Source organism: Esox lucius, chromosome 9 (assembly GCF_011004845.1).
Source record: "Esox lucius isolate fEsoLuc1 chromosome 9, fEsoLuc1.pri, whole genome shotgun sequence".
NCBI lineage: Eukaryota > Metazoa > Chordata > Actinopteri > Esociformes > Esocidae > Esox > Esox lucius.
In genome coordinates, this window is record NC_047577.1 from 15,753,556 (window position 1) to 15,780,769 (window position 27,214).

Below are 27,214 nucleotides of genomic sequence, written 5' to 3' on the forward strand. Positions count from 1 at the left end.
TAAATTGTCGGGAAGTCTCTCGTCCCATCTTCTTGGGCTATTTTAACACTGATCTAAATATCCCAAAGCTCCTTTGGTTTTAGGACAGTGGTCGGTGTTTGCGACCGGTTGAGGAAGAGACAGAAGTTCATGGGTGATGATTGACAGGTGGTTACAGGCGCCGAGCAAAAAAAGCAAGGGAGAAAAGAGTCCACGTTGCTGGTGGAAGCACAGAGTTACATTTCAAAGTGTTTCCCCGAACCCGCGGCGCTGCGCTAGATGCAGTTACTGCAAAACATGACTGTTAATGAGACGCTGCTGCGGACACTGGGTTGGTGCTGCAGTCTAAGACTGAAAACAGGAACATGAGGGAGAGATAGATACAGCTGGGATCTCTGGAGAGGAGGATCAGTAGAGCCATCTATTATTCAGAACCGGCGCATCCAGAGCAGAGCAGAGGATAACAGGTAGAAAGGAAGCAAACAGTAGTATCCGGTCACACATCCAGTAAGGGAACACAAGAGATTCAAGACATAGACCGCTGGATGAAAGGAAAGAGAGATGGGCAGAGTAGGAGCTTATTTACATTACGACAGAAGATAATTAAGGAGCTGGATGGATTTATCTTAGTGCTCATAATCATTTCCCCTGCGTTGTCATGTACACTGGCAAGATTGAGACGCTCCAGGCAGGATTGTGCCCCGTGAATTGAGGAAAAATCAGGCAACATGCGTGCGCACTCCACAGAAATGTTACCCAGTTCAGACGAAATTGTCTTGCAAAAACTCTGAGGGGGGCTCGATCGAAAAATGTGGGGCACGCTACCTTCAGCTATCGATATCTGCAAGCTTACACAACAAAATAACTTAGCGTCTCTTGCCTTCTGCGACATGTTGGAAAATGGGAATGTAAATATGCCCCAAGAAAGAGGCGGACTAGATAGTTGTCGACAGGGGGTTGCCAGATGACCTCACAGCAGCTAGTCCTGAATGCCAGGAGGGGGAGGGGGTTATGCAGGGCTCAACGCTGGCATTTTTTCTCAAGGAGCACATGTGCTACTAAGATGACAATTCTAGGCGCACATAAATATTTAGGAGCATTTAATTGCTGAGGTAGTTTTCTCTCTAGTGCTGACAATTAACCACGATATTATGGGCCGTATCAGAGAGCTTCAATCACATTTTATCAAAACAAAAAGAAAATTAGGTCTGAAAAATACTTTTTTTAGTAGTCGAGTGGCTGCGGTGTCTGATACACGTCGGACTTATTTACGAGACACATGACGTATCTGACACGTAGCACATGAAAAGGGCATTTCGTTCAGCACTGTTTCGTGAGCTACTGTACATTACATGATATGAAGCCCCATTGACACCGTCCCATTTGACAGAACACGCTGTCCAATGCTCGCCATTGTTTTAATGAATTAACAAAGATAGAATCAGACATAGAATCACATTCATTTCCGTGGAATAGTTCCCGTCTCGGAATAAACTGGGCTATGATTAGTTCTCTGATTTGCAGGGCGCATTGTGGCATTGGTAGCTATTTGCGGTATTATTGACTTAAACAGCAGAACAGGAGCATTGTTTTTCTGGGTCAGAATTGATAATCACACACGTGCGAAAAAAACATAATTTTAGGAATATGCCACCCCAAAAAACGTGGAATCATTCGGAATCCCCAACCCCACTAGACGATTCTACATTGCCTTGGTGGTGACGCTTCTACAGAATGAACACACTGTGTTATTCTGAGACAACTGACAACTGAGTCCCCACCCAAGGTGCGAAATAACAGCCTGTGGAAAACGCTGTGGGCTGAATCAGATGTGGTGAAACGTACACTTTTTATGTTATCATCTATGTGTGTTCAGCATTGTAGACTTGCTAGGGCACACAAAAGCACATCTCGATGTCTATAATTATTGTCCTGTCCATGGGGGTGTAGATCCATTAAGCTGAATTGGGCACCAGAAACAGAGGATATTCCGACTCCGACACTGTTTACACCACATTGCTTACACCTCTGAATACATCCCAGGTCGCCACACAACAGAGTCAGCTACACAAGCACCTGGGCATCAGTGTTATCAAGGTGTAGACTAAGCCGTAGTCAAATTACAGTATACTGATGCAAATATATAGAGATGTCATTTCTAGGACGTACACCTCCCGACTTCTTGGAAAAACCCTGGCGAATGTAGCTGTACATTTCCATTTGAAAGCACCATCTGTGCCGAGTACGGCCGGGGTCATGTATTAAAGCTGTCAGGCCATATTAGTTGTTTTATTCTCTAGTCATCACCGTATGCCTAATGAATCGCTGTATTTCCACCTCAAAGTGTGGGATTATCATCAAACAAGCAGGAAGATCACACTTTTAACTGCACTGCCCCTTTAACACTCTCAAGGGAGAGATGAAGGCTACATTCATGTTCCTGGAACAGACTGGGAAGTTGTAGTGACAGTGTTTATTTTTCCTCCTCCCCCCCCCCCCCTCTCTCTCTCTTTCACCATGTAACATTATCACTATTGGAAAAGCATTTAAAAAAAAACTCTGGCAACTACTTGTTTCCCTTCAGGTCCAAGTTCCATTCAAGTGGCTGGACAGCAGTGTTTCTACTGCCCTAATTAATGTAAACGGACTTCATATAACCGTCCCTCCGTGGTTCTGAAAGCTAGTCCCACCTGGGTGCTGGACAGGGGATTGGTCTGTGCCGCAGGGCCAGGGACGATCCACTGGGTGACAATGCCGATCCCGTTGCTACTGAAGAAGATGAGGGTTCCTTCACGAGCCACTTGATCATAGCTAAACATTCACCAACAATAAAATATAAAGCCTGAAGGCAGGATTTTCACACAGGCAAGATTTTCCAAGGCTGTGGTCATCGCTTTTCCCCTCTGTCTTAACAATTTCTTTCAACATGGGAATCGGAGATAAAGATTATATCAATTCAAGCCTAGTTCCTCCCACCTCCCCCAGCATACAAATCCCTCTCGCCCATCGTTCTGTAATGTTCAGACAGACGGCATAAATATTCCATAGATTCAAGACTGGATATCTATTCATCAAAGATTTGTTAAATAAATGAGAGGCAGAGGCTGGGAAACAGAGGGAGATGGAAAGAGGAACAGATGAGAGCAGTTGGGATGAGAGACCAACCACTGGGACAAACATCGATTGGCAAAATTATTGTGTGTGCGTCAGCAGGAACAGGGAGTGGGCTGAGTGGGGGAGAAAGAGATGCAGAGAGAGGAATATAGACACGAAGGAAGAGAGACAGAGGGTTAAAGGAGTGAGACAGAGGGTTAAAGGAGAGAGACAGAGGGTTAAAGGAGAGAGACAGAGGGTTAAGAAGGAGAGAGACAGAGGGTTAAAGGAGTGAGACAGAGGGTTAAAGGAGAGAGACAGAGGGTTAAAGGAGAGAGACAGATGGTTAAAGGAGAGAGACAGAGGGTTAAAGGAGTGAGACAGAGGGTTAAGAAGGAGAGAGACAGAGGGTTAAAGGAGTGAGACAGAGGGTTAAAGGAGAGAGACAGATGGTTAAAGGAGAGAGACAGAGGGTTAAAGGAGTGAGACAGAGGGTTAAAGGAGAAAGACAGAGGGTAAAAGAAGGAGAGAGACAGAGGGTTAAAGGAGAGAGACAGAGGGTTAAAGGAGAGAGACAGAGGGTTAAAGGAGAGAGACAGAGGGTTAAAGGAGAGAGACAGAGGGTTAAAGGAGAGAGACAGAGGGTTAAAGAAGAGAGACAGAGGGTTAAAGGAGAGAGACAGAGGGTTAAAGGAGAGAGACAGAGGGTTAAAGGAGAGAGACAGAGGGTTAAAGGAGAGAGACAGAGGGTTAAAGACGAAGATAGACAGAAGGTTAAAGAGAGAGAGACACACAGAGGCTTAAAGAGGAATGCTTTAGCAATGCTGGTGTTTGAGTGCGCTTCAGAAGATAAGGACCTATGCTGTCTCCTACCCACAATGCACTGCAGAGCACCTGTCAGTATCTTTATCTCTCAATTTTCCTCTTTAACCCAGCAATGAGCACTTAATTCAAGCGTCATTCAATGGGCACTGCCTATGCAGTCTCTAAAGAACACACACATTTAAGGCCTTTTGTTAACAGTCCTTTTAAGTCTGTGTTTCCTCTAAAAGTCAGACAGTCTCCCGCTCTGAGTGTAGTTATTTGTGTAGCAAAGGTTTTTTCCGGTCTTGTGTTTTGCATCTTTATGTTTTGCAACTGACTCCAATCCCACACGGTCACAGGCTGAACAAACCCAGAAGGAAACAGGAACTAATGACTCATAATCCAGCAGCAATCTGTGAAGTTAGCAATACCGAACCACTGCAAGCACTTTAGGTTTCGCCAACTATGACACACAAGGACATGCATGAGGTACTAGCTGACACACACACACACACACACCTACGAGCCACATGGCAACAATGACACCAAAGACCTACAACAACTCATTTATGGATTCCTACATTACAGCATCACTTACGCAGTCTCATTGATTCACACACAGACACACCGCCACCCACTCAACTCTCCCACACACAAACACACACACACACACAGACATGGATACACTCCTCTCATACTCAGTTACATCAGATAGTGTGCTGGTAAACAGTATCTACTGTTGCATAATCTTGGACACCAGGTCACGGTTCTGTAGCCAGTCAGTTCTCAAGGTTCCCTGTACGCCCACATTCTCCAGACCAAAGGACTCTGCAGTGGCATTGAAGTTCTGTAAATTCGCATTATGGATGAGCATGGTCATTCAAACATAACAACCAATGTTAGCGTTGGAACACTGGAATGGGTATTAGAGCGTGGCGCTTGCAACGCCAGAGGTTCTGGGTTCGATTCACATCGGGGACCGAGGCTGCAACTGTTTGCGCGCACTGCTGTTAAGTCGCTCTGGATAGGAATCGCCAGACGTAAGCTCAGAATGCTTTTAAATATATTTTGTCTAGTAATAATTAATAACAATATTTAGACAACAGCAGAAATTGAAAGTTGAACGTTGCTTTAACCATGTAGATTTGTAAGAATTTGCACCGCTAAATCTAACGCGATGAAACTGCTGTGGCTGTGATGAAGGGACCGTTCTGGTTCATATTTACTATATATATATGTACTAAGTTCAGACAGGACGTTCTCGTGCAGAGAAAATTGTTCATTTGTCTAGACTGTGTACTGAGGGGGATCACCAGTGGGAGGATCATGAACCGTGGTGGGAGGATCATGAACCGTGGTGGGAGGATCATGAACCGTGGTGGGAGGGTCATGAACAGTTTGTGTTTGCGTTTTGCTGTATCTTGCTTTCCTGTAGAATTTGAGCTGAGCAGGTTAGGAAGGCTTGGATAATAAACATGGCAGTTAATCATAATTAATGTCAAGTTTGGAGACTTGTTGCTCCCTTCGTACAATTTATTTAAACAATCTTCCCTAATTTTTATAATGCATCTCTGACAGTTAGTGCTTTGAGTTTTGCCTTGAAGATCAATGAACAGATATGAGATGCTTTATGAATTAGTAGTATGGGTGCATGTGTGGACATCACTCTTCTAGCTACAGAGTGACTATGTTGTTTTTGGGTTTGGGTTAAGATTAGGGTTGGGATTAGGCATATGTAAGAACCAACTATACCGTGTCCTATACTCCAGTTGAGTAATGCTGGGCGTGTGTTGGAAATGCAAAATGTATTTCTATAGGGTTGGAAGGCATAGGAGTCTGCACACAGTTACTTAATTACAAGGCGTTAGTCAACATGACTAAACCAATTGTCCCACTCATCATGTCAACTTATTTGTTTGCTTCTATATTGCAGCATCTCGTTTGTGCACAAAAAAACCACGCGTACAGAAATGGAGAAACGGACACACCGCGTCATATATTGCCACATCTGACTGGCACACAAAACAACCACGCGCACAGAGATGGAGAAACGGACGCACCCCCTCATATGTACTGACATTAATGATGACAGTAATGTTGTCAGGAGCTACTGTGCCTGACACCCGGTCACAGTTCTGCAGTCAGCCTGTCCTCAAAGTTCCCCGTACGCCCACGTTCTCCAAACCAGAATCAGTTTCCTCAGTGCCACTGTTCTCTCACACTGTCAAGGTGTGTTTCTCATACAAACGCACAGACTCTCTCGCTCTTAAACAACAAAAAAAGACACATTTTACACGCACGCAAATACACACACACACACACACACACCCACAAAGAGGCTTTCCCATTCTGTGTTTTCAACCTGAGTGGCTGTATTGGGTTTCCCAGTAGAAATACATCAACACAGTCTCTCCTGTGGGTGTCTGGAGAAGTCGCTAACCGCCCAGTTTGTTCCGGAGAACATTCCTAGTAACCCGATCAGCTACCTGTTCCCCAGGGGAGCCCGGTGGGTACAGAGGGTGTATTATCTCAGCGTCATGCTGGCCGCTCGGCCCAGCGCTGACCTGATCCTCAGCTGCTTTCTCGTCGACCTCAAAGACTACAGGATTCATCTTTTCGCCGGGGGGGTTTCGGGAATATGTCAATGCGTGTGTGGGTGTACGTGACGGTCATATTGATTAAGGTTGTCATGCGTGAGGGTGGGTGGTAGGGCCCGGTGTTAGAGCGACTAGCGTGTTTTGAGGAGCCGCGTGCGGTTCAGACCTGGGTGGTCGTCCTCGCATCGGCCTCGGTCAAGCGGCAGGGCGGTCACCGCGTGTCTCAGAACGTTGAAAGCTCCGGCAGCCGGAGTGACGCCTAGCCCTGACACGGACACCGTAACAAAACCTGGGCAAAAGCTAACTTGGACAGGTGCTACGTTACCGAGATGTTACAATCATGATGTTTTTTCCACCATTTCTTTGGCCTCCACGCTACGTGGTCAAGCCTACGTTTCAACATGTCATGAAACAGCGCTCAATAAGGGACTCAATGGGAACCAACAGCAGGTGTCCTTTCCCAAGCTTCTCTACAGCTGCCTCTCCTACCAGCGCAGTGTTAACACATTCAAACCCCGTCCAACCCCTTAAGGGGGATCCTACCACATGAAGTGTGAACATGCTGACACATGCACACAGACGGTCCATCTGATTAGGGTCTTCTCTCACCGACGCCTTCATCCCACTGCTACCTTTCAAAGGCTTTGATGCAGAGGGAATACAAATGAATAGCAAAGGAGATAACAGCAGTTACTGCCCCTATTACTTTGTCCCCAGATCATGGGTAAAGCTACAGATGTGTAAGCCGTTTGACTGGAGTGGATTCCAGGCCATTCATTAAGAATCATTGATTAGAATGACCGTGACCATGTTTGATTGATTTTTTTTGAAAAAACTATAGTTTTAAACAGGTAGATCTGGTTTGGACCAAAACAATATAACCTAGGCGTGTTGACTTAGTTATTTTGAGAAGAGGACAAATCTCATTATGTAATTGACGTTATGGACCATGAGTCTTTTCATTTAAACAGTTGCAGATCGTGTTGTTACATGTTGCTGTGAGAGAAATTAGCTGATGGCAAATAGACAAGAGGCCCTTCCTTTCCTCTGTAGAAACAGACAACACAATGACAACACGACAAGTCACGGGAGCTGTTGAGGGAAACTCGTACACCCAGTTCCACTAACCGTTTCAATTTCGAACACAACATCGCATGTGATGAACTGCTCCTTTCTCACTGAAGCGTAGGCTAATTCACAAAGCATTAGAGCACAATAACAAGCCACAGCTAGGCTTATACAGTACTGTACATTAAAAAAACAATGTTTCAGAGGTCAAGCAGAGAGCATCACTTTCTCGTCTCGCTCTCTCTCTCTCCTCACCCTACGGGTACGGACAGTGGCTGGGTGCTGTCTCGGTTCAAACCCCCTCTGATAGTAATGGGATTAATTGAAAGCCGGAGCTAGCTGGTCAAAGAGAGAGATAGGGGTGGGGGGCGCAGAGTGAAAGAAAGAAAGTCCCTTCATATTAAAAATGTTATTGAGAGAGATTAGGGGAAGAGTGAATTTTAGACTGAGGGAGGGAAGTAAGTTACCTAAGTGACCGCGGGAAGAAAGAGCCAAACACACTAACAACTGAAAAACAGAGAAATACTGAAAGAGAGCAAGAGGGTCAAATGTGGACACACACACACACACACACTCTCCCCCCGCTGGAACAATGGACTTCGCTCTGGCGCTGAACTCTCCAACCGACCAACCCCCAGATCCCCCCAGACCCTCATCTGCCGATCCCTGTCCAAACGTTTCACCCAACCCCCTGTCCCGAGGCGAAGAGGTGCAGTCTCTTACCCCGTCTTTTATTTGGGGGGAGCTATGGTGGTCCCCTTGGCCCAACACTCCACCGGCCAAGACCTCATCTGCCGAAGTCATCCAAGTCCCCCCTCACACCAAAGGGCTAAGTCCTCTGTGCACACGGTCACAGGTGAAGCCAGGTCAGTATAGAAAGAGTGATGGACCGTTTGATAGTCCAAACTGCAGGCTTTTGAGTCGGTGTAGTCCAAAACAAAAGGAGGAGAGAATGCTTGTTCACTCTATAAAACTGCACTGGCTGGCTTAGCTCCTCTGTGAGAGTGCGACTCACACACACACACACACACACGCGCACACTGCAACTACCTCACTCTCACACACGCAGAGATGCAGCAACTCTCTCTCACGCACACACACACACGCTCACTCGGTCATTCTCTCTCCCCGGCTGGCTCGCATTTACACAGAGGGAGCTCAGTTCTGGCAACAGTTGTTGAGATTAGGCCACTCCCCCCTCCTCCCTGGGCTGTTGCCGGGCAACTGTCTTCAGTTGGGCCGGCCTTAGAGAAAGAGAGTCTCTTGGTTGCCGCCCCCTGAAACTTATTTTGCATATCAAGCCCTACCTCTTTTCTATAAAACTCTGTGGCTTGGCTACGGGTTAGGGTGGAAGTGACATGGTACTGCCACTCAAACTGTCTTCAACAATTCAATGACACAGCATATTATGTTCCTAGTTAAAAAGCGGGATTTGTGGGAGGGGTAGAGAGAATCAGGTGTCCTTCTCAGGTGTGGAGTGACTGTATATATTAACTTCTGTGTGTGTGTGTGTGTGTGTGTGTATGTGTGGACTCTATAACGAGGAACCTTGTTGGCACATTTGCTAGCCTCCACAACACCATGACAAAAAAACTGAGGGAGAAAGAGGAAAGAGATTTCCCTGTAAGCTTATTCGTGTCCTCTCCTCGCCCTCCCTGAGAGCTGGGCTGAGTCAGTATGAGTGGAAACCAACAATAGTGTATGTGAAGGGGCCAGCTGCACCTCACAACACAGCTACACTTCCAACACCTCCCCCTCAACTTCCCCCATTTACCCCCTGAAGTTCCCCTCTACTCCTCACCCCCGTTCCCTTCCACCTCCCTAAACCCACATCACCATTTCTCCATTCTACTTAATCATATCTAAAGGGATTATTTGACAGGGGGAACATTTGCTCATATTGGGAACGAGAAGAAAGATAAAATAGCAAGAACGGATTACAAAAGTTGGGAATTTTTCTAAGGAACACAAAGGTCTCACATGCACTAAGCTTCAGAAGGAAAGGGGAACTTCAAAGGTTATTTTGTTATGTGTGTACAGTGGGTAACAGCATGTAAATGAATGATAGAGGGAAATACAGTATATTAACCGATCGATATTGGATGTTTACAATGGGGTTTATGTACCAGTGGTTGACCATTGGTATATCAATGTATCAATATAGTATTCCAAAAATATTTGGAAAGGGAAACATTGTTTTGGATCTGTAGTCCGGCATTTTGAAATGAAACAATGAATGTGTCAAAGTGTACACTAACAGTTTTGATTTGAGAATATCCATATCAGATGTACCATTTACAAAGTACAACAGATTTGGACATATTCCCACCATTTTAGGGTGCCAAATGTACTTGGACAGATAATTTAATAGCTTCTTGTGATTAGACACATTTATTTGCATCGATATTTAACATTGCTAGTGCATGAGCCTTTAATGTCTAGTCCAAATTTTAGGCTTTGCATTTGCATTTGGAGTCTCACCTAAGTCTGATTTTGAGTCTGATCTAACTTGTCTCCTGCGTTGTTGTTTTGTGAGGAGGCCATGGAAAGATGCTGACTAGAAGTGAGGTGCACATTTGACTGTTACGTGGAAGAGGCCTTTGTTGACAAGCAGCTTCGGTATCGGCCCCTCATGTTACACCTAAACAGCCTTGGTTATCAGTGCAAACCAGCATGAATAATTCCCGGGTTGCCTGGGCCGTGGTTGCAGGCTTTAACACGGAGCGTGGTGTTCAAACGGCAGGCTTATCTAAGTCAACGGCAAAGCGGCTAGTGAGGTACTGCTGTGTGTCAGCGTTCATGGTGTTCCGGAGAAGTAGGCGTTATATGTAATCCCAGGTACAGTACCTCCCATACCGAGGCCTACAGTATATTTTGACTTTTTGAATTGTACGCTTGACTTTTGTCCGGGAAAAAACGTCAGCTTTCTCAAAAAGAAATTAATCATTATCAATGTCTGTCCCTATTGAAGCATAAAATGCCAAAACTTTTAAAGGAAAAAACAGCATTTAAATGATGTCATGTATGTAAATGTGTGTATGTGTGTGTGGGTGGGTGTGATCATTTGTTTCTCTATATGGGTTGATTTGTGTCTCTGTGTTGATTTCTGTCTTTCCTATCACTTCCTACTGTCTGTTTCCTGACAGACTGTCTTTGTGTGTCTATCAGTTCTCTATTGAACATGGTGTACTGGAGGTTCAGCTGGGAAAAAGGCATTTGACACACTGTCCTTGAATGGCCCAAAGACTGACAGATAGGCGGTCAGCAAAAGGACAAAATGCTTAGACACGCATGCACAGGCACACACACACACACCCACACACACACACACACACACACACATCAGTGAAATCCCATAATTATGTGTAACGATTGCAGGGCCCTATATTAACCCCCGCTGGTTCTATCCACCCAAGCTTAAAGCGTTTTACGCCTAGGAATGTCACTATCTTAACTTACCCCGTGCAAGTTTAGCTCCCCCTCTTTAGTTGGGACTAGACTCTGGTTATAACTGGGTGGTCCTAAATCAGTTATAACACACTACAAACAGCCAGACAGTGTGACAGATGAATTCTCTGTCACTGACCCTTACTGTCAGACAGTGCTGAGTCCACTTATCTCAAATGGCTTAACTTGTCACGCCTTGGGGAACATTCATCCAGACAATTCACTCTCTTCCTCGTCACCTCTCTTCCCTCTATCTTTCTCTTTCCTCCTCGTCGCTTCTCTCCCTCACACCTTTCTCTCCTCAGTGCAGCAGTGACGGTCTGCATATGTCCACTGTACCGTGTAGAGATGTGGTCCAAGTGCTCGCAGCAACATTTCTGCCCTTCTCTCCCCATATCTGACGCAGCACACCTGCAGACCCAAGGCCAGGTCTTCTGCCTTCTGCACTCTTTCTACGTGCCACTTTGTTTCTACAATGGAGATCCTTCACCTGGTTCTCCCTGATCCATCCACGCTGGAGCCTCTTCAGCCTGATCTCCCTGGTGTCTTTTACACCGAAGCTTCTTTAACCTATTTTCCTGGATCTCTTTGGCGTCTGCTTATTGATTTTCCTGCTCGTTTTTTCACACATTTTTCCTCTTTCCCTCACTCTTTTCCCCTGTTGTGTTAGCTCTATATCCTCCCTGTCTCTTTTCTCCCCTTTCTTTCTTGATATCCCTCACTCTCTCTCCCCCTCGGGTCCCTCTGTCTCCCCCCTCAGTGTCTGCTTGTTTGATTAGGTCGTTGATGATCCTGTGATGTGGGGGCTGAACAGTGGAGCTGTCACAGAAGCTCACTTCTGGCTCGACGCCTGCCTCTGCACACACAATCTCTTTCATACACACAAACCCACCCCTCCACAAAGCCATCAGACGCTCCTGTATTTCAGACTGTACAGTACACACACACACACACCCTCCCACTGTGCAGCAGTCCAATCAGCGAACATGCGCACCGCCGAACAAACGCAGTTTAAACCTCGCACTGTGGTTCTCCTTCCCACACACAACAACGCCTTCCTTCATAGACCCGTGCTTTCGTCACAGTGGTATATGGCAGCGGACATGTTGCGGGTCCAGTAAAGAATGACAGCTTTTACCAGCACAGTGACCTCTGACCTATGCCCCCGTCCCCATCTCACCATGACAGCTAACATTGTTTCTGCTTCTTTGGTCTGTGCTGTTAACAGCTCAAACACTCAGGTGTCTCCCTGAGCACAAAGGGTGATTTACCGCCTTGGTGAAGGACAGGAGCATCGGGTTGTGATTGTGTTGTGTGCGCCGCTACTGCAGCTGTGAGTTCGTCAGCCTAATTGCCAGTCACGGTGTGATGCTCGGTTTCCACTGGTCTCAGCTCAGTTCACTCTGGTCTCATCGAGAGCCCTAGTGATGCCCGATGCCCACTGTAGTGTATTTCCTGGGTAAAACCCTTGTCAAAAAGAGTGCTGTATATAGAAGGGGATTTAATTCACACTCATCCTCTGAAAACGGTCCCCTGTAATAGGGGAAGTGAGCGCTGCTCTCTTACACCTCCTTTTGAAACTTTTACAGCACTTCCCCTTTAGCTGTAATGTGCACACCGTCCGGTTCTCATGCGCGTCCAGCTTTAACAAGCCTTAAAAAAAACAGAAAACCCCAACGTCACTCTCCGAGTTCTCGCCATCCTACCCGATTTGTTTCGCTCGCTCCCCCTTTCTCTCCCTCTCTCCCTCCCACATACAGCCCCCCCACCCCCCTATTTTCCCTGTTCCCCTGCTTTCCGTCCGGTATTGATCCGCTTTCACCTCAGTTCCCCGTGGCCTGTTAACAGCGTAATACTTTATCAGGGCATCGATCGCAGGGCTTCGTCTGCCGTCACTCACAGGCGGCCCGGTCAGCAGAGCCACAGCCGACGGCCCCCGTAGACTCCGGGGGGGGGGGGGGGCTTCTGTCCGAGGCGGCGGAGACTGGTGTGATATTGACTGTCCAATGCCAGCGTGTGTGGGACGGACTGCCGGGTGTCCCGAAAGGGGGCATGGTTTGGGCCAATGTTAAAGGGGTATTTCATTTGTTAGCGTGTTGGATCTGTGTTAAAGCATCATCCAGACGGTTGTTTCTAGTCGTGTGCACGAGCTACATAATGCAGTCGAAGGCCTCAAAACGTGCCCACAATAAACCTCACAACCATCTCATGTCGTTCCAAAAAGGCACGTCAACGCAGACATACTTTGGTATTTCCACTATTACCATCACAAGCTGTATCCTGCAAAACGTGTTAACTTCCTTCTTTGCCCTCATCTCGGGAACTCATTTCTAAATCTGCACACGTACACATCAGAAATTCCACAGAGCCCGGTCCTCGAGGCTAATAAGGTGTTGAAGCAACTTTCTGGCGCAGCATCGTTTAAGCGTTTTTTTCAGGACGTAGCCAAACAGCCTGTGGAGACAATCTAGAGACGCCGTGTGTACTGCATTTTATCAGTGAGGGGAACGACATTGAATATAGCACGGCTGAAGTAGCTAGTCTGCTGTCTCCAAATAAGAATTAAATGCAGAGACAGTTTAAAACATGTTTTGGGGTGAGTTACAGCATATGCCTGTGGCAACTTGACCGCCAAAAACATCTCATAGATGGAAAACTGACCAAAACAACTTTCTGAATGATGTTTCACCAATGTGAGTAAACAGAAAATGGGGTCTAACATGCTAAAAAATAAAAGATCCCTTTAAAGCAATTTCTTATTTTCCTTGTTCTAATTGAGCAGATGTTCTTTAAGAAAGAAACTCACTAGAGCAATAAGGGTTACTGTACCGGTATCTTTCCATTTCTGGTACAGCACTCTAGACCACTCTGAAGGACAAGGTCAGGCAATACTGTAGCATAGATCATTTCTGCTTTGCTTGTGTTTGGTTCCCATGGTACAGTATACAATGATAAAGAAAGCCTAACCTTTCCAACAATAGCAGAAGAATGTGCAGTGGTTATCAATACGTCCACAGAACCGTGTTAATGCTGTCCTGGGGGCTCCACTAACCCAGTGGCCTGGTTTCACAGTAACACAGCAACTGTGTACTGGGACTCACTGCCGAGCTGCTTGGCTCGGATCCGACATACACGGAGAATGGGAATGGATAACCCATCCAATTACAGCCAGAGGGGAGTGCTGTATCAAGTAATGCTACATCTTAGCCATAGTATGTTCAAGTAATTTGTGGTATATGGCCAATATTACACGGCTAATAGCTGTTCTTAGGCACAATGTCCTGCAAAGTACATACACCCTTGGTTGTGGTATACAAGCCATACACCACAAACCACTTAGGTACTTGTTTATTATAAACTGCTTAAAAAGCAATCAGTAGAGTGCAAAAAAAAAGTTTTGTATACCGTCTCAGATAGCACAGCTTTCAGTCAATCAGCCTTCAGTCACAGCCTTAATAATTAGCACACTTGGGTTTCTGTGATGACATGGCTAGTCACAGAGATTCCTAACTCTCGTCGCCAGTAGATAAACGGAGCTGACATGGAGCGAATTCGAAAGGGTGCTTCCCAACTCTAGTAATACAGGCTGAATCGCCCATAACACCTTGTGCTGCATGGACGGAACAACTGTTGCTGTGGGTGTGCACCTGATGACACATAACTTGGCATCCCCATCGTGGTGGGTAGAGGGGACTTAATAGGTTGAGGACGGCTCTCATTCATTTTTCATAGCAAGCGGCACTGACGGGACCTGATTTACGCGGCGTCCGCGGATAATTCTGTTTCCCGTCCCTTCTTTCCCTTTCCATCTGCCTCTCCATCACATCTTTCTCGCCACCCGTCTCTCTCCATCCCTCTCTCCATTTACCTCTGCCTACATTGGTATTTCGTCGCCCTGCACAGTGATGCAGTGGGCGTTTGCGAATTCTCTCCGCGTACCGTAGCAGATGGTGCAGTCAAACACCGACAGCGTTCCAGACAAGCAACACCGAAAATACACCCCTTTAACATCTAAATGTCAGAGTGAAAAGTCAGAGGCAATCCTCGTCACATGAGAGGTAAAGAGGATGTAACCCATGCCATTTACAGGCGTGTTCATTTAAAATAACTTCCATTAGTGCTTGATTACATTTTGAGCTGGGTTCACAGTTAGCTACAATGCTCATGTCACCCGGCCATAGATTGGGGCTTTCCATTTTCGGTCTACATAGGTCTATGACTTATGAGCCCCGCAACCAAAGACGACAAACTACTGTTGAAGCTGCGCTTAAGAAACCGACGACCATTGAGGAAACATCCCGATCCAGTGGTCTAATCAAACATCCCAGAGAGTGTCTCCCAGAGAGCACTTTACTATTGGAATAGCAGATGTTATGGAATTTTCCATAAACTGACACGTTAAATAACTGGTACCAGTGAGTCCGGCATCATGTAGCAAAGGCCAGTTGAGCTTAGCATAAAGTCACGATATTGAAGGAGGAGCTGGTGACGTAATGAATAACAGATTGGTAAATCTCATAACATTTTGGGGATCACTTTATAGTGGCAAACTCACAGACTATGACCCCATTCTAGAGGATTGGCATTATGGTCATTCCTACAAGAGTGTACTTGGTAGCATTGGTGAACATCCAGTGTCCAGACCGGCTGTGTGTGTGTGTGAGTGTCTTAGAGTTTTCGTAACCTGCTTGAATTCCCCCGGTCCTTTGAGAAATCCCATGCCTCTTGGCAGCGGGACAGTGACACCGTTGTTGGCGTTCCCGTCACCCGGCGGACAACAGCCACTCCGCGCCTGGTGGCCTCGCGACGTGTCCCGGCCTTTTCTTCCACTTAAGCCCCTTCTCCACCTCTCCCTCTTTCTCGCTCAGTGAGGAGCTCCCAACCGCAACCCCCTCTCCTCTCTCTTTCTCTCACTTGCCCCCATGTTCTCTCTGTCTGTCTGTCTCTGGGTCTTGCCGCGGCTAAGAAAGTTGGCAGCCTCTCAAGTCTCCATGGAGCTGCTTCGACTGAACTCCGGCTTATTTATTTTTATATGGGAGGAGTGTTTAGGAGTTGATGTGTGTGGTAAAAAAGGGTAGTGTTTGTTTGTGTTTCGTGTGTGTGGCACAATGAAATAGGAAGGAATGATAGACGACGAGAGATCTCGGAGCAGCTTAATATAGCGCAGTCGTTTCCCGGCAAATCTCATGCTTTATATTTCTCCCACTCTCCTTACGTTCATTCTTCACCTCACACTTCAGTGCCATTCCTCCCGAGGATGATTTAATAACACCTCTCTCTTCACTGTGAAGGCCACCCAGAAATCACATTAAAACAGGAAAGCATTACACACAAACCGTAACTTTACATGTTGCCATCTGAAACAGAATATGGCGGTTAAAGCCAGGTAAAATGTGAACAGAATGTCAAATGACTTCCCTGTGAAAAGGAGAAGGCCAGCCATCTAACAAATTGAATGTAAACAAATAGCTGTGGGCCAATTGGTTGACCTGTAGCCAAAGTCTTTGAGTGTAAAAGAGGGAATGAAATAGGGACCCAGGAGGGGAGCATTCCTTTCCACATAATTAGCTTTCATTTAAGTTGGTCCATGGCCTAAATCACCCTCTCTCTGGGTTCTACTCTCTCTCCTGTCCCATATCCATCTCTATCTCTGTGTGTCTCTATATGGGACCATCTCTAGATCGGTCCTTCTCCATAGTGTTTCTCTAGATCGGTCCTTCTCCATAGTGTTTCTCTAGATCGGTCCTTCTCCATAGTGTTTCTCTAGATCGGTCCTTCTCCATAGTGTTTCTCTAGATCGGTCCTTCTCCATAGTGTTTCTCTAGATCGGTCCTTCTCCATAGTGTTTCTCTAGATCGGTCCTTCTCCATAAAAACACAACATTGAAATTATTCCAGCCTTGTTTAACCATTGTTGGCTTAAAAGCAAAACCAAAAAATACCTAGCAAATACATTTTCAGAATGTTGATTGCCTTGTCTGTGACGGTTATATTTGATCACCAGCTGACTGGAGAAATGAAAAGTTAGATTTGACATTAAAGGACCATCTTATTGATTTGTATATTTTGATTTTGACAGTGTTTGTTTCAGTTAAATTGACTGAGTTGTTGGAATATTCACATAAATACATTTTCAGAATGTTGATTGCCTTGTCTGTGACGGTTATATTTGATCACCAGCTGACTGGAGAAATGAAAAGTTAGATTTGACATTAAAGGACCATCTTATTGATTTGTTTATTTTGATTTTGACAGTGTTTGTTTCAGTTAAATTGACTGAGTTGTTGGAATATTCACATAGAATATTCCTTTGGAAAGAAGAAGGCAAAAAGGAATCCTAAACTAGGATAAATAAAACAAAGAAAATTCAGAGGAAAATGTAACAAATTTTATAGGGCCCCCTTTAGAATTGTTTATTAACCCTTACTTGACCAGGTATATCGACCAAAATCTTTGTACAGCTGCAAGGGAGAAGTAGCTTGTGACAATTGTTTTTGCAAAAGTAGCTCTAATCATGCAAAAAGGTTAGAAGATCTGATGTATGTAGAACGACAGGCAACTTTACCACAGAGACAAAGTAGCCAGGATGACACAGGAATCAACCAACAGGATGCGGTGACAATGGAAGAAAGAGAGGAATGGAGAGGTGAGGGATAGAGGTAGAAAGATCAGAATGGTAACACTGAGAATGACAGACACGAAGCAAGAAATGAAGACAGAGAGTAAAAGGGAGTGGGAGGTGAGGCGTTCGCCATCCTGAAATGAGGGTGTGGTCAGTTTGGCATGATGACCATAGGCTAGAACTCGGCGGTCACCAAGGAACCACGTCGGCCCAGTGCAGAGAGATGAGGTGGAACGCTTGTTGGACGCCACACACCTGCTCCGAACAGGCGACCGAATCATATCAGCACGGGAAAACTTCCGCTACTACACTCGGGGATAAACGCCAGTCTACATGAAACCTGCACGGGAGAGCGAGAGATGAAAAAATAAAGAAAAAGACAGACATATGTAGGGAGAGAATGAGGTGTGAAGAGGACAGAGTGTGTGCAAGGAAATGGAGGAAGGGATAGAGAAAGAGAGTTGAGGAGGGAGGGAGGGAGGGAGGGATAGTCTGCACAGGAGTTCTATGTAGAGCACATCATTGAGGTGCTCTGCACTATATCAGGTGTAGTGCCCCAGGCAATAACTTGGCTGGAAAATCCCTCTCCAACTGTGTTATCCCTAAAGGAAGTAGGACAGCCCAGAGGAAGCTGCTCTAAACAACAGTCAGAGGCTACAGCAGTGACAAGCTATGGGCAGGAGAAGCATGGCGTTATATAGGGTCGGAAAAACCGGTTCAGCAATTAAACAAGGAGCCTTGAGAGGGATTTATCTGAAAGCCGTTCCTGCTAGGTGCTAGTAATCAAATCCCATATGGTGGAGATAATGATGATAATCAATCATATGTCACTGAATAAATGATTGGTTTTAGTCACGTGTTACGCCAGAGGAAGCTGATTAGAGAGTCTGTCTCATCCTTTGCATCGTATCACAAGCTTGAGCTAAGTTGTGTTCATGATGGCATGCAATATTTTAAAAAAACACACTGCAAAACAAAAAAGAACTACAAGTATATTCATCACTGAAGCAAAGAAATCTTTCCTTCCCCATTTCAGTGCCAAATTAACACGAATCAGTATGCTTGTCATGTAGTCCGCTGTCCTAAGCATAACATATGACTGTTGTTTAATTTATTTAAATGTCCATTAAAAACAAATTCTCAAATTTTGCGCTGTATATATATATATATATATATAGAATCAAATGTTATAGAATATTAATCAATTCGTTTCTGAAGGAAGGTCTGAAGTTCTATTTCTAACGTTGGCCAAAGAAAGTGTGGGATCAAGCAGTGACCAATATGAGATAAAGTGTCTCCCAGAGAGCATTTTACTATTGGAATAGCAGATGTTTTGGAATTTTCCATAAACTGACACGTTAAATAACTGGTACCAGTGAGTCCGGCATCGTGTAGCAAAGGCCAGTTGAGCTTAGCATAAAAGTCACATTATTGAAGGAGGAGCTGGTGACGTAATGAATAACAGATTGGTAAATCTCATTACATTTTGGACATCACTTTTTAGTGGCAAGCTCACAGACTATGACCCCATTGTAGAGGATTGTCATTATGGTCATTTCTACAAGTGTGTACTTGGTAGCATTGCTGAAGGGTGTCCGATCACAGAACAAAAAAAACTTTCTGGATTTAACTTTGGGCTGAAAGTTGCTGAAATGAGACTGAGCTGAAATACTTCACCTGAAAACAAACAGGACAAGAATGATTCAGGGGCAGGTAGGTTGATATAGGTTCTGAGTAAAAAGCTTACATTTTATTTTGTTTTACACTCAGAAGAAACATTTTTACACTCAGGGGGCCACTTTGCTGGGAACGGCTTCTTGTTAACGCAAACAGTCAAACAGCAAATTATGTGACTGCAACTCAATTCATAAAGCATGCAGACATGGTTCATACACTGAACAAAATTATAAACCCGACAATTTTTTTTGCCCCCATTTATCATGAGCTGAACTCAAAGATCTAAGACTTGTTCTATGTACACAAAAGGCCTTTTTCTCTCAATTTCTTTTCACAAATGGATCTAAATTTGTGTTAGTGAGAACTTCTCCTTTGCCAAGATAATCCATCCACCTCACAGTGTGGCATATCAAGATGCTAATTAGACAGCATGATTATTGCACAGGTGTGCCTTAGGCTGACCACAATAAAAGGCCACTCTAAAATGTGCAGTTCCATCACACAGCACAATGCCACAGATGTCGCAAGTTTTGAGGAAGCGTGCAATTGGCATGTTGACTGCAGGAATGTCCATCAGAGCTGTTGCCCGTGAATTGAATGTTCATTTCTCAACCATAAGCCGTCTCCAAAGGTGTTTCAGAGAATTTGGCAGTACATCCAACCGGCCTCACAACCGCAGACCACGTGTAACCACACCATTGTTATGGTTACAGACCACATGTTCCCATAACAATGATGTGACAAGGCTATATAGCGACCATGTAATCACCAAAAATAGACAACCGAAGACTGGAAAAATGTTGCCTGATGGACCATGACTTCTGCTGCGACACGCAGAGGATTGGGTCGGAGTTTTGCGAACATGCCTGAATCCATGGATCCGTTCTGCCTTGGTTCAGTGGTACAGGCCAGTCGTGTAATGGCGGGGGGATGTTTACTTGGCACATATACTGACGCAGCTTAGACCTCTGGACCTCCTTAGGCCGTGACATTCAGTTTCATTGGTGGACCGAAGTTACCTCACAAACTCCTCAAAAGTCACTCCTATACACCTGTTGTGTGCACACAGATACAGAAATGCAATGATTGGCATGGAAACCTACACAAACACACAATGTTGACACACCACAAACACGCACACATGCTCTCACCCACCCACACACACACAAACACATACTTTTCCTTCCTTCGGCTGTCTGATGGATAAGATGCCTCTGCTAGGTTGCTTTCTTGACCTTGGGTGTGTGTGTGTGTTTTAAAGTTATCGCGTGGGTGTAGGAGAGACATTTGGCAGCAGCCCCAATAAGTAGACAAATTCCCTCCCTCAGGGTAAACAGCCGAGAGATACGGATCCTTCACACCAGCGAACAGCATGGCCCTCCATGAACCAGGAAGATGCTCCAGGCAGGGGGTGACCTCGGCACTGCCAATCAGGAATCCTAGTTACACACACACACATGCACACACAGACTAACACAACATTCAGCAGGGCCTGGCTCCGCCAGCCCTAACCTGACAAAGTCAGATGTTAGCTGACTAGAGGGCAGACTGACTTCCACAGCAGCTCGTTGAAAGAGGAAGAGAATAAATATCAACCCGAGGCGTCTTCCTCTTCTCTCTCACATTATTTTAAATAGAAATGTGACTGTTAAACCGCGCAACACAGCCTCGCTGTGGCATTACAATGCTGCAATACGATACAGCGCCGTGTGTGTAGCCTGAGAATTCAAGGCATCTCCTCAATTACACGGGTTCAAAACAGCATATATAATGGATAGCGCAGCCCTCTTCGGCAGAGAACAGTACACAGTACAGAGAAATGTAAAGCAGGATGTATAAACAAACAGAAGTACACTAGTCACACACACACACAAAAGAACACACGTACAAACAAAGTGTAATTATCTCTGGAGGGGAAGTCATCGAAAGTTGAGCACAGTATATCAGACAATACAGCATAATCTAAAACCCTTTTTACCGAATCATTGCACGTAATGAGAGCAGAAATGAGATCTGTATGTACTGCAAACTCTATGAGAAAGGGAGAGGGAGTAAAGGGGAGAACGAACAAGGGGAAATGAAGGAAAGAGAGGATGAGACAGAGAGAAATGTGAGGGGGCGCAGAATAAGTATTGCTTCCAAAGAATAATGCAAAGATAATGAGTAGAACTAGCAAAAGTCAGCGGGAAAAAAGGAGAACATGTGGAAGCTGTTGACCCGCTTCTGCCTTGTTCACCACCATCTGTAGTGTTTCAGGATGGCGGCTCTGTCCTTGGGCGTCACTGAGGGGAGTGGAGGCTGAGTGGAGCCGCCTACAGTGGCGCTGGACAGCCTGGTGACTTGTGCTCTCGGCTGGGTGCCTTTGGACCAGACGACACCCGCTTCTCCAAGGGAGCTGGCAGTCCTTCCGCCCGACCTTGGACATGCAGCGGTCGTCCAATCTCCATCTCTCTTTGTCTTTCAACCATCCATCTTACCCGGCCCTAGCCAAATGCCTCGACTGAAACCATAACCAAGGGGTTGCGGGAATTGTGTGAGAGTGAGGTACAGTCGTGCTTGATGGGAAAGCAGCAGCATTCACTCTCTGTTGACACCATTAATCAACAGGCTCTGCGAGACTGGATCCAGGAACCGGAGCAATCCAGCACTTTTTATATTGCGTTTTTATAGTGAGTGCTTACAGTAGGTTCAAAACTGTCCAGTGAAGCATTGAACTGGATCCAGTACATTTCAGAGGGGTGCTGAAATAGGATTAGGTCCCCTCTATACATTTCACAGTACTAATTATGATTTAAATGACAAAACAGATCCTGGGTCAGCATTCCATAGAGATGGTTGATCCGTGCAATCCTTCACACCCTGTATAAAGAAAAGCCAAACCGTAAAGAGCTTCTCTCTCTCTCCTTTTTTTATAATTCCACTTAGTGGGTATGAATGGCTTCCTATCGGAGCCAGTTGCAAGTCACTGCTCCCATTAATCAATTATATGCAGGGAGCTACTTAGCTCACTCTCCCTGTGCCTCTCTTTGGGCCTCTTTCTCACTCTTCCAGCCTTTTTCTTTCTCTCCCTTCTGCCTGTCTTTTTTTCTATGCCTCTGTCTCTGTGTGTGCACATTTGTCTCTGTCTTCATTTCCGTCTCTCTCTCTCCATCCATCCTCCTGTCTCACACGCCTGCCTCTCTCCCGCCCCCTCCACTCTCATCCTCACGCCGTCCCTCTGATTCCTCCAGGCATGGCTTCATGAGCTCTGCATCGCTGCACCACATCCAGCACATCAAAACATCCTGACCGTATAATTAAACCATGAAAAGCGGTGCACCCGGGTGTCTTTGGAGGGTGATTGAACGCTAACCCCAATTTAAGTGTTATGATACAAGGTGGTTCTTCGGTTTGAATGCTGGTTCATTTTGGGGTTTGCGAAAAGTAATATGCAAAACCAAACAGTGTCTGTTATACAATCAAATGAATATATGCCAATGGTTTATACATTAAATGAGAGGCTTTAAATAATATTTTTGTTAGCATTCTACCATAGTTTTTAAATGTTCTTTCAGACGGATTAGAAACACTGGAGTCAGACGGGAGGAAGCGGGAATGGAACCTCTGACTTGTGTGGTAGTAAGATGTTATTGGACATTCACTGAAAATGTTCTCACACAACCAAACCATAAAACAATAAAGAAGTTATTGTAACTAATTTGTTAATTTCATTTTAGGATATATTCAACCTAATATGTTGCTGTAACTATATTTTATTAGAACAACCAAAGATAAATAAAATTAATTCAGTGAACTTTTTTGAACTTATTTGTTAACCTCCTTGTCACGTGAGGATTTTAAATATACTTTGCTGCTTGAAAGTTGGTGAACCTGTTTTGGAACTCTATATATCTATCTATATATAGATAGTGTGTAACATGAAATATTTATCTATCAAAACCAGTCTGTTTGATGTTCACATAACAAGTTTATGGTTACCAATTCTAATGTATATGCTGGTTTACAGAAAATCATGTGTGTAGTAGAAAAAACTAATTAAAAACAAATTAATTCGGTTGCTAAAATAAGTGAACAGCAAGTTGGTAGGTAAGTAGAATCAGGTGGGTAAGAAATTGGGTACCTAATTAAATAATCAACAGAGGAATCTGTAGGAAAAATACATCAGGCCTTCAGTCAAGGAGCTAAAGATGGGACAAAAATGGGTCTTCCAACAAGACAATGACCCAAAGCATTATGTGACAAAAGATATGTGTTCTGGATTGGTCAAGTCAAAGTCCTCACCTAAATCCAAGCGAGATGCTTTGGCAGGACCTGAAGCGGGCAGTATATACCAGACATCCTTCAGACCTCACTTAACTGTCTGAGTTCTGTAAGGAGTGGGCAAAAATGTCAAAAGATGTCAGACTGATTAATGATTAATATAGGAGACATTCACTCCAAATTATCACTGCTAATGGAGGTGTCACAAGCTGGTGAATGAAGGGGTTCATAAATGTATGCACACACAGATGTTTTTGTTGAGTAAACCACTTTTATTGAATGTTTTTGTTTGTGTCCTTAATTTATAAGTTGTTTATAACTAATTGGAGATTAGATAAGAATTTTATGGTTTTATTTAACTATTTTATAGAAAAACTATGAACAGCCCTGTAGAGTTCACATACTGTCAAGAAGCACTGTTGTTAAGGTTTTATTTCCTTTAAGTTGGTGGTATCTCAGGGGTTTCTGGGGTTTCAAATAATTAAATTTTAACAGTGTCTGGGCTTCTGGTGGATGGTTTAAATGATTAACATGCTGCAGCTACCTCATACCAAAAGTCATGTGGCCCGCGATTTAACAAAGAGATTAATTTTGCAATCCCTGTTGTGGAAATGAAGGCAATGTTTTGTATTATGTACTTACAGATTAAGCGCTTTGAGTACAGAAGATGAACTATACTAATGCATTATTATTATTACTCATGAGACACTGAGGGAAATGGGATGTTTGTTAATTGCATACAAAAATTGGAGTGTTGGTGTGAGGGGATGCTATAGTGTCTGCCTGGGGAGCCCTTAGTTTTAATTGCCACACTCATGAGCAGAACGAGTGCTCTGGGACTAGATTTTGACACCTTTCAGTTAGAAGTCAAATGGCACAACAGCCACTAGAACAACTACTGCAATGACATATATTGCTTAAAAGTGAGTGGTTAGCCAGATTTCTACTCCAGGTATGTTCTCCAAGTACATTAGCAAACCAAGTTCTAGTGGCAAGCTTCCACATGTATCTCTCTCTGCTGCTTGTTTATAGTTACCATGGACAAGACTGGCTTAAAAAAATAGATATCCTGAACTACACCTTGTATAATCTTAGCTAGAATGCCAAGCTAGCTAGCTGTTATCTAGTTTGCGCCTACAGGCTAAACACAGGAAGCTCTGTCTGTTCTGAGACACAATCCTAGGACACATAGCTATACAAAGAGCATTCATTCGCTCAGTAATTGTCACAGTCAGGATTGGATAACAGTAATTCCAAATCAAACACTGTAGATAGATAGCTGTCATAGCTGCTAATGCTATCTAGAGTAAATACAATGATGCTGGAGGGAGGAATTTACCAATTTCTTATAAGCTGTCTTGGCTGTAATGGCATGAGGCCAGTCGAGATAGGCCTGGAGTTTTCCTAACCTTATAACCTGGGGCTAACCTACCTACAGTGTATAGCAATGGACTTGTGTCTGTTGACTCCATTGACTTGAATGACAAAACCCAGACACTTATACTGTACTTCCAAAGCCTTAGAAAGGGAAGTACACTTTCAAGTTTGGAGGTTATTATACGGTATGTCAAACAGACGTTGGAATCGCAAGGTGACATCTATCAAGACAATTGACTGGATGCCGTGTAATTACCACACATCACATGAAAGACACACCGTCACGGCTGTCACATGTACAAACAGTGATGCTCTCCTTTAAAGGATGGCTTATGTTTTACCACATTACATCAGGATATAGGGAGGCAGGTTGTCAAGTAGATATTTGAGTTTTGGGATTTGATTGAATCTTTTCTAAGTTACCTCAGAGGATGTCTGCCAATATAAAAGCCCATAATAACCGTGTAGGGAGTTTAAGAATTAGGACAATTTACTGCCACTTCGAAGCTGCAGTAATAATGATAACATCAAATGACAGCGTGTTGTTTACTGGAACAGTGGGAACGGAGGGGAAGCCAGGTGAAAACATTGGCAAAAAACTTAGTGAAGCGTCTCGTTACCCAGTAGCGTAAAAGCAAAACATTTAATAAACCTGTTTTTGGTGCAGAAATCCCTTTCTTTGGATTAAAACACAAACATACAAGGTAAAAACTACTGCAAGATCCAGTTTTATAGTAAAGCCCTGTGAAGAAATATACAGCTGGATTTAATAAAAAAATTTACAGACCAATCAAAGACAATACTCATAAGCGTGCATTGCAATGGATTTGGAATTATTTCTGCGCCACTATTTCGCAGTCTGTTCACAAAACCGGTCAAAAATGTGTTCACTTTACATCAGTGCGTCCGGTTTTAACCCAAAACCACGACCAAACGGTTAACATGCACCCAAGATAAAGGTGAAAACACAGGCCCTGTTCAAGGGGGTGACAGAGAACTAAGTGTCAACCGGTAGGTGTGGTAGCCGTTCCCTCCTCGCTGCACATTAGACAAAACACGACTGCCCAAGCGGAGCCATGTCTCTTTCACTTCCATCAGGTTGCAAGCCAGCCGGTGTAGATCAATACCACTGACTAGCAATTACCTCTCCATCCATCAGGCATCTCTAGCGGCCAAGGTCAACGATTCTGTCCCAAATAGACTCCTACACTGTACACTGCTAGTCTGTTGGCCGGGGCCCTAAACGTTAGGGCGCTATAAGGGCACCGTTTGGGAAGAAGGAGAGAGTTTTTGCGTCTCAGTGAGTGATGAACCGTGCTGGATCAGTGTGCGTGGGATGTGAAAGTGGAGGGGGGGGGTGACGTTATGGATCTGTAATAGTCCTCGTGGATGGATATGTGACATTGAAAGAAAACGGCGAGGCAACAGTATCTTTTGAAATTGCACAAATTTAGGTCCATGTGAAACCAGTCCGCTCAGCCTTACTGCCGTATTCATTTGAATCGCCAGAAATAATCAAGGCTAGCTGTGACTGACTAAAGCTTTATGACCCTCTTTTATTTCTAACCATTTCAGTGTACACAACAAAAATATATAGTATCATAAATCCTGCAGCGCCAGGACATGTCATCTGAATAACATTAATGACATTTTTGTGGTTTGGTAATACATTTTTCGCTAGGACAAAACTTTCCACATTTCTAGGCATTCTAAAACACTGAATGTACTACAATTTCCTGCTGTTCTGGAAATGTTCTTGCCACCACAGGGTGATCAAATTAAGATTTGGCATCTGTATAACAAGCCATGAAATGTGCATTGCAGCATTTTCATTATCTGCCCTCCCCACACCCCCACGCCTCCACGCCTCCTTCACTCGTGTTTGAGTACACTCTGGGCCTCAAGCAGAGTCTGTTTCATCCAGCGTGCTCCAGCAGAGCCCGGACGGTAAATACCCACCCCCCTTTCTCGTTCGATCTCTCTGTCTCTCTCTCTCATTCTCTCACTTCTTAAATCAGAGCAGAAATGTCGGTGGCTGGCGGGGCATCGTTGTCCTTCACCTCTCATTTGAAGTGCAAATGTAGAGAGGGAGAGAGAGGGGAAAAAGCCCATGAGAGATGGTCAAGAGACAGTCTCTTCACATGTGCATAGAGGGGAAGAGGTTCCACAGTGAGTTCCAGAGCTGCTAACGAGCTCTCCTCACACAGCGTCTGATCTGGTGTTGAGTCAAGAATGGACGCTATGAGCGACAAGATGTAACAGGGATGAAACGATGAAAACAAAATGATTAG

General features: G+C 44.7%; 1 protein-coding gene across 3 annotated transcripts in view; it reads right to left on the bottom strand.

The window, feature by feature from the left end:
- rab11fip4b (RAB11 family interacting protein 4 (class II) b) overlaps positions 1-27,214 on the bottom strand; it is a 64,422-nt gene that overhangs the window by 17,689 nt on the left and 19,519 nt on the right. The window contains exon 1 of one of the 3 annotated variants that reach the window (XM_010872951.5): positions 8,265-8,706. The exons of the other annotated variants lie outside the window; for them this stretch is intronic. Coding sequence (XP_010871253.2) covers positions 8,265-8,345 — 81 coding nt within the window. The 5' untranslated portion in view covers positions 8,346-8,706. Of the gene's footprint in view, positions 1-8,264; positions 8,707-27,214 lie in introns of those variants that run through there. 3 annotated transcript variants of the gene reach the window in all.